Genomic DNA, 8670 nt, shown 5'->3' on the forward strand with positions numbered 1-8670 from the left:
TCGCCTACACCTGAAGTCTATGATCTACTCACCTCTATGGAAACTTCCAGCCTCAAGGAGCCTGTAAGGCCGGATGTAGTGGGTGTTTGTGGTGGATAGAGGCTTCCAATAGTGAGCCCTGCAGACAATCCTAAATACAATTGAGCCCGCTCACCTCTATGGAGTCTCTAAAGCCATATGTGGTGTGTTTGTGATGGATAGCGGTTTCCAATACTGGGACCTGCAGACAATAGGTTCAATCTTTCCTCTTTGCTTTTTGGTTTTGTCGCATTACCAAAATATTGCCAAAACATTGCTAATGTTAAGAAAAATACCTGCCACAAGTCTCTCTACCCCCATCCACCCTTCCCGAGTCTCTCTAGACTCACCGATCCTTTCCCCATACTCTCTACCCCCACTCACCCACCCTTTCGCCGTTGTCTTTACCCCAACCACCCACCCACCCTTTCTCAATTCTCTCGACTCCCACTCACCTATACCAGATTCTCTACCCCAGCCACCCTTCCCCCATTCTCTCTATCCGACCCACCGATACCCCATTCTCTCTTCCCCATCCACACAGCCTTCACCAATTCTCTCTAGCCCCACCCACTCTTACCCTATTCTCTCTACCCCACTCATCCTTCGACCATTCTCTCTCCCCCACCCACCCACCCAGCCTTCCTCTATTCCCTCTACCCCACCCACCCTTCCCCCATATTCTCTACCCTCATCCACCCACCCACTCTCCCCTGTTCTCTCTACCCCCACCGACCCACCCTTCTCCTATTCTCTCTACACCCCCACCCTTCCCCGTTCTCTCTAGCCTCACCCACCCTTCACCATTCTCTCTACACCCACCCACCCATACCCATTCTATCTACCCCCTGTCACCTACCTTTCCCCCATTCTCTCTACCCCACCCATCTACCCCTCCCCATTGTCTCTACACCCAGCCCTCCATTCTCTCTGCCCCCAGCCCCCACTCTTTCTTCCCCCACCCACCCTATACCTTTCTCCCTATGGGGACCCACCAACCCTACCTCATTCTCTCTACCCCCCGCCCACCCTTCCCCCATTCTCTCTACCCTCATCCACCCATCCCCATTCTTCCTACCCCATCAACCCTGCCTCCACTAACTGTACCCTCACCCACTGTACCCCCACACAAACAAACCGCTCTCTTTTCCCAACCATCCAACCTATCACCACTGCCTCTACCCCACCACCCTACCCCCACTCTCTCTTCTCCCACCCACCCTACCTGCACTCTCTATAACCCATTCACCCACCCTGCAGCCATTCTCTCTACCCCACCAGACCTACCCCACTCGCTCTACCCCGACCTCCCCTCCCCATTCTCTCTATCCCCACACACCCACCCTTTCTCCATTCTCTCTACAAACTCCCACCCACCCTTTCTCCAGTCTCTCTATCCCCACCCACCCTTTTTCCATTCCCTTTACCCGCAACCATGCTTCCCCATTCTGTCTATCCCCACCCACCCTTCTCCATTCCCTTTACCCCAACCACCCTTCCCCAATCTCTCTACCCCAGCTGCCCATCCTTCCCCATTCACACTACATCCACCCACCCACCCTTCCCCCATTCTCTATGCCCCCAGTTACCTATCCTTTCCCATTCTCTCTATTCCCACCCACCCTTTTTCCATTCACTCTACCCCCACCATTCCCCATTTTGTCTAGAAACACCACCATTCCCCATTCCCTTTACCACCAACCACCCTTCCCCATTTTGTCTATCCCCACCCACCCTTCTCCATTCCCTTTACCCCAACCACCCTTCCCCAATCTCTCTACCCCAGCTGCCCATCCTTCCCCATTCGCACTACAAACAACCAACCCACCCTTCCCCCATTCTCTATGCCCCCAGTTACCCATCCTTTCCCATTCTCTCTACCCCCACCCACCCTTCCCCATTTCCTCTACCCACCCTGCCCTGCAAATTCTCTACCCCTAAACCAATCCAACCCACCCCATTCTCCCTATGGTCACCCACCCAACACCATTATCTCTACCCTCACCCTCCCTTCCCCATTTTCTCTACCCAAGCTACCCAAGCTGCCCACCCTTCACCCATTCCCACTACCCCACCCACCCTTCGCCATTCTCTATAGTCTGTCACCCACCCTTCCCCCAATCTCTCTACCCTCATGCACCCACCCTTCCCCTATTGTCTGTACACCCACCCTTCCTCATTCTCTCAACCACCAATCACCCCACCCCTTTCCCTCTATGTCAATTATTTCCTCTATAACCTATTCTTCTTCCTTCTCATTCTCTTGCACACATGCACCCTTTATTGCATCCTCCTTTGAAACTTTGCACTCTCCTCCTTGCACTCTGATGCTTATAAATGCAAAATGCAAAGAACAGTAGTACACTCCAAACCCTATTGGCATTGCCAATGCTTGTTTGGGAGGGCATGCAAGGGGTAAAGTGTCTGCCAACCACCTGCAGACAATGGTGTTTGAGGTCGCTACTGAAGACACCACATCTCCCAGACATGTCATGCCAGTCTGCAAGAGCCCTCGGTTGACTAATATCTGTCTGGAGTGTGACTGTGAGGATCAACAGTGGTATTTTGTTATTCCAGTCTTTATGTTTGATCTACGCTATATAAGTGTGCATGGCACGTAAGTGCCAGTCTTGTAGCATGCACAAGCTAGCAACACAAAGTGTCAACCTGGAGTTCCTTATAAATAGGGAAGGCAAACACATGGAGAAAGAAGCGCAAAGGGGGAGGAATACAATGCAGTGAGAGCAATAGGAAGACAAGAATCCCAAAGGACTGTGATCTGCCAAGATACTTACGCTTCACCATCAACGGTGATGCCACCAGCTGCCACCTCGATGGCCACTCCATCGATGCGGGCAGTGAAGAAGATTTTGTTGCTCTTTCCGGCCACCACACGCCTGGCCACTATTTTGAAATCTGGAATATCCACGTTGCAGTGTGTGGCGAAGTTGTAGGTGCATGTTCCTGGGAATGTGAACTTGGTGCCATCAAAGGTCTGAAAGTTGTGCTTGCCGAAGGTCTGGCAGGTCTTGGTAGAGGCGGGAGGCTGGACAGCTACGAGAACAGACAATGATAAGGAGAGGTGGACAGCATCATGAAATGAGCAGCCATTACACATGCAGGAGTGCGCTCACAGGCTCCAGTGCACTTTCGGTTCATTCTTTTGTTGGCTCAATGAGGACCAAGACTTGACCTATCTAATTGTAATAAACAGCCATTGTCGGAGCGTGTGTGTGTGTGTCATGTTCGATTACATTTGCTGGGCGTAAGGGATTGGCCACTCCAGATATATGAAGTGTCTGATCCATTGCGTGATCCAGGAAATGAGAACTCTAACATAGGGGACCAATATTTCCCTCTGCTGCTCTGTGCTATATAATTTGCAATATAATGGTTAATATTATCCATTCTTAACAGATATTGAATTAATAAACACATATTCACATAAAAACAACACAAGACAATTGCCGGAAGTAAGGTCAGTTCAATTCGATCTTTATTTTGTTACAGGGCATAAAACCACAACTTGTTTTGTTTAGATCGCACAGTTGAGAAAGACTCTATTGGACTTCAGGCAACTTGCAAAAAATGTACAGTGAACGTGAACATCATCTAACACACGTTTGCATGTCCTTAGGATGTAAATGTTATCTAAAGAACATGCATCATGGAACACTCGCCCGGTACTGCAGACTTGTCACTAAGCAATAGGCAATGCTAACTGCACATCTCTATCCTTGGTAGGGCGCTCAAAGGATGGCTCAGAGGGAAGACAGCTTTGGCCACGCAGCCGCGTGTCTCCAAAGGCCCCGTGGCACGAGTGGTGAATAACAGCACTCAGAAGCTCGCAGGTTTAAGAGTGGATTATCAACTTTGAAAGCTCCTTTTCACTGATTCACAGACTCGGAAATAAAAATTAAAAAAAAAAACTCTTTACGCCCTGTCAGAATCTTTGATCCTCTTCTACTCCTATTGTGTCATTAACAACGAATTCCAGGGCTGTTAATGTGATAGCGCCCGCTTGCCCACTAACAGGATGAACAGAATATTCGGAACAAAGAGAGATCTCCGGTTAGGCTAGTGATTCTCAGTGGAAATTTGGGTGGAGGCAGAGTCAGCCCCTTACGAAGACCACCTAAAGCCTAAATGGCTCTGTTCCAAACCCACTGGCCTACCAGAGACAACACAAATCCAAGGAATCAGAGGCGTTGTGAGGGGACGGGTGGGAGGGCTGAGGGGTCTATAGCACTGGGTCTTTTGGTTGTAGCCCCAGATAGAAGCTCAGGGGTTACAACCAAAAAGGTTAGCTAGCCTCTAGTCCTGACAGTCCCAAAATTAACATAGCCCTGGATCTTTTCCAGACCTCGCAACACCACTGCAAGGAATCCTCCTATTTGCTTATAAATCAGCTTAAATCTGTGCATTGAGCGGTGGTTACTATCAAGGCTCATCATTGGAATATCTCATGTAGTCAGCTGTCCACTCTGGCATCTTCTGAATAGGCAGAATTGGTCGCTGTGGGCAGAATAAGCAGGCACAAGTTCAGAAACTCCCACAGGCTGTTCTCATTAACTTGATGCTCACAGATTGTGCACCAGACTGAGTTTCCAGCGAGGGCCTTTAGTCTTACTTATCTTACCAACTTGCTCTTGGTCACAGAGCACAGTAAGCCAAGATTCTTTAAAGACCATGTTTAATTCTGTCCTTGCAATCCTCGCATACTGAAATGGAAGTCCATTGATTTGGAGGAAATCCAATATCAAGACACTCATCTGAATAGAGATACAAATATGTATGTTTCTTCTCCTACAAAAGAAAATTCCCAAAGAGGAATTGCAGGGTGAGCAGCAAGATGGTAATAAGTCTACTCCCGGCTGTCCACCGCCTGCTAATTTCTACCTCTAGCTGTTGGGCTAGCATGGACGGAATAAAATAATCCAGGGGGAACTAATGGCTGCTTCATGGTAGTGCTCGCGTAAAAAAACAGACTCTGCTACCAGTGAGTTTTGTAGGAGGTGCTGTCTCCTGAGTTGTGGGTGCAGGTTCTAGCTTGCATGTCTTGTGATAAATGCTGCCGCTATCTGGCTGCAGCATTACTAGTGGCTGACGGCAGGCCATAAGAGACTGGACGGGAGCAGAAGGCGACTGGATCCTCTAAGCAGGATGCACGCTGAGGCAGTAACTGAGACCCCAGGGATGGAGGAGTCGGTGATGGAGGCGCATCACCATAGCTTTGGCCCACACTGGGTTCCCCAAATTAGTCACCACCAGTAGGAAGGGGAGCACCAATGGGCTCAGAAACACCACAGGTCAGGTCCTGAGTTCTCGTGCCTCATCATTCAGAGTACTCAATATGCAGAGAAAAGGATGTTGGCGCCTCTCTCCCTGAACAGTCAATCAACTCATGGGCAAATCTGCTGTTGGACTGAACATCAGAGGCACCTGATTCTGATAAGAATCATCCCCTTTGGGTTTAGCAGAGAAGACCATTTGAAGTCTCACGTACCATGCACAAAAAATGGGGACCATTGTATGGTCCAAGTTATTCCTCATTGATGTCACCCAATAAGATAGAAACATGGCCGAGGGTGCTTGTGGTCTTGTGCAGAAGGGATGTGACGTTGTATTTTGGACTGGACTGTCCCTTTGGGGTTGGGACCAAGCCTGATTTGTATATGGTCTTTCTCCTTTCTGTTATGGCTTGGCAAGAGAATAATGATGGTCTGGGGGTTGCTTAAAGCAATTGCCAAAGGTTAAAGATTAATTCTAAACCTTCCAGCCATCACCTCTTGGTTTTGCTTTTTTCACCCCGAGTGGGGCGGGTATACCCAGATGGGGGTCCTGTGCCTGATGGACCTAGAGACCTGAGCTACTCCTCACTGATGACACCCAATGATGTCATAATGCCTGGGGATACTTATGGTCTCATACAGAAGCGATGTGACCTAGTAGTTTAGACTGGACTGCCCCTTTGGAGTTGGGACCAACCCTGATTTGCATATGATTTTTCTCTTTCTGTAATGGCTTGGCAGGCAATGAAGGATGTTCTGGAGGGTTGCCCAGAACAATGCCAGAGCTAAAATACATTCTAAACCTTGCAGCCATCACCTCTTTCTTTTTCCTTCCTATAGATGTACATTATGTGGCAGTCATTTCGTTTTACAGGAATGATTCTCTGAAGACCTGGCATGTTCACCTATCTATGTCATGTCTCTATCAAAAAAATATATCTGCAGTTTAAGAAATCTAATTTTCCTGGGAAAATGTCCTGGTGAAAAAATCCATTGGATTACCCCAATCTAAACTCTCACTGAGCACCGTCCAATGAAAGTGATTGCAGGTCTACCTTGCAATGACCAGCTGGAAAGGCTGCGACAGGGTGCACAGGGTATCCAAATGGAGTCACGGCAGTAGCACCATTCCCAGTTCTGGTAGTTCAATTGCTGGCTGCAGGGGGTCGTTATAGCAGCAAGAGTGTATTTTTTCCGGTTACAATCTCGAAAATAAAGCAAGCCCCATCTTTGCAAGGATGGCTACTAGGAATGGCTACAAGTCAGGGAACTGGTACTTTGTTGAAATGCCTATGTGACAGCGGGGTGCGCCCTTTACTAACACTGCCTAGTAATCTTAGGCGTTAATTATCATTATCGTTGTAATTGGTCAGTATCGTTATTGGTTGATTTATGTAGCGCTTCTTGCTGGATTCCTCCAGCTACTTAGCGCTACGATGGAGCTCGAACCCCTGCTCCACGGAATTACAGAAACTGGTTCCTGATATATAATGTGTCCACCTTTCTGCATGTCAGTGCTGAAGTCAGGTCACTGCCTGCAGTGGAACATCTCCCCTATCCTATTTCCTCTACATGCAAATGCCTTTCCAGACTTGCATCCGATGGGCGTCTTAACCATATTGTGATCGGTGCCGATGTTCCTTTTACAGTGAGTTTCTATTAAAGGGGGTAAGAGCCTCGGTTATGTTGGGGGATTTTTTGAAGCCCAAACCTTGCTCAGAAACAATGCAGCGCTGTGGATGTAAGAGCATTTCAAATGAAATATCAACCCACAGGTATCCCAGTAAAAACAATTCCAACTACCTTTCCTGCAATCGCATAGTCTGAAGTTGTGGGTGATGCCTCTGATAGGTCAGTATGCTGGCACGAACCAATGGGAGCTTAAGGGATGTTTCATGTTGTTGTTTTGTTGCGAATTAGGTGATGAGAGTCACTGCATGGTGCGGTTGCTCTCTCAACCCTGCCACTGGACAGGATGGAGCATTTTGGATCAAAGGTCGAACTCTGTCATTTCCTCTTCTTTTGTATTATCCTGTTCGCTAGTTTTCTTTCTTTTTGTGTTACGATCCCAGAAGTGTGTGTTGTGTGCAAATAGCACATTGTATTGAACAGTACACCCACGCATGCAGTATTTAAATTGTTGCCAGTTGCTCAGTTTTAATAATGTTTACACTACACAGGCAAAATGCAGTTTTGCAATAAATAATAATCATCATAATAACAGCAATGATAATAATAATAAGAATAATAATATTAATAAACAGGTTGACTATGTTTGGCATCTGTACTCACATAGTCCCTTGCCCATGTCCTTGGAGCTGCATGCTGAGTGTATGATGAAGAGCAGGATGGACCACACGGCAGGTGCCATCTTACCTGCCCTATGGGGGAATTAGTCTATAGCAAGCGGGCCAAATGCCCAATCAGGATAAGAAGTGCTTCTCTCTCGGGATGTTTCCCTTTATACCACGGTCTCTCTGATGTCAGAAGTGACAGGGGACCAGGGCGGGGCCCATCACTGACTGTCACACCTCTAAGGAGGAGCTTCCCAGGGTGCCTCTCCCCTGCCACCCCTGACAGCTGGTTCTGAGCTGGACACGGGAGGAGTGCTCCCGTGCACAGCCATAGGTATGCGAAGAATTGAGTCCGAATGCTTGAGTGAGAGCCCTTGTTGGGTGTACTGCAAGCAGGTGTAGTGCCCTCTGGTGAGGGAGGACTCAATTATTGAACAGGTTAGACAAGACCACATTGCAATAAAAAGAAACTTGGTTTGCCTTGACCTCACCCACGTAAGAGGGAGAGGAACTCAATGACATATTGAAAGGTCACCATTCCTTCCCCGAATGTACTGGTATGTATGTATGTATGCACGCACCTGTGTTGATCATTTCACAGTATCCTTTGTCGCAAGGTGCCCATGTCTATGTTAATGCATAATTAAGGGGCCTATGGCCCAATTCATGGAACGTTTAGCACGGTGCAAAGTGCCAACAAACACGTTCAACCAGGCCTTATTCACTGAATGGTGCAAAGTGTATTTTTAAGGATATTTTCACACTAGAAGGATTGAAGTGCATCAGTTGACAAAGGGAGAGGTGAGGCATTGGCCATTTATTTATAATCGCATTGAAGTATAGCGATCAGAAAGGATAAACAACCTTATAGTATTTTTAGGCCGCCAGGGACAGAATGAGACCCACGTGCATCACTTGGTTCTTTGAATGATTCCTTCTAAAACATTGGTGCTGTTAAGACCACGGAAATATTAAGGTCGATGTATTGTACATGTCTATATGATTGAATAATTGGTACTCCAACTTTTGATTGAGCTAATGTGAATAACACTGTCTAAAAGTAACTT

At 47.6% G+C, this 8670-nt stretch overlaps 1 protein-coding gene across 10 annotated transcripts in view; it reads right to left on the reverse strand.

The window, feature by feature from the left end:
• The window catches only part of LOC138503909 (mucin-5B-like), a 193076-nt gene extending 185323 nt beyond the window's left edge, over positions 1-7753 (reverse strand). For all 10 annotated transcript variants that reach the window (XM_069624005.1, XM_069624006.1, XM_069624004.1 and 7 more), the window contains exons 1-2: positions 7602-7753; positions 2814-3072 (exon numbers count right to left, since the gene is read on the reverse strand). In XM_069624005.1, the coding sequence (XP_069480106.1) occupies positions 2814-3072; positions 7602-7680 (338 nt within the window). In that variant the 5' untranslated portion in view covers positions 7681-7753. The remainder of the gene's footprint in view (positions 1-2813; positions 3073-7601) is intronic.
• Positions 7754-8670: the final 917 nt, after the last annotated feature.

This window comes from Ambystoma mexicanum, chromosome 11 (assembly GCF_040938575.1).
Source record: "Ambystoma mexicanum isolate Mex_15411 chromosome 11, UKY_AmexF1_1, whole genome shotgun sequence".
Classification (NCBI taxonomy): Eukaryota; Metazoa; Chordata; class Amphibia; order Caudata; family Ambystomatidae; genus Ambystoma; species Ambystoma mexicanum.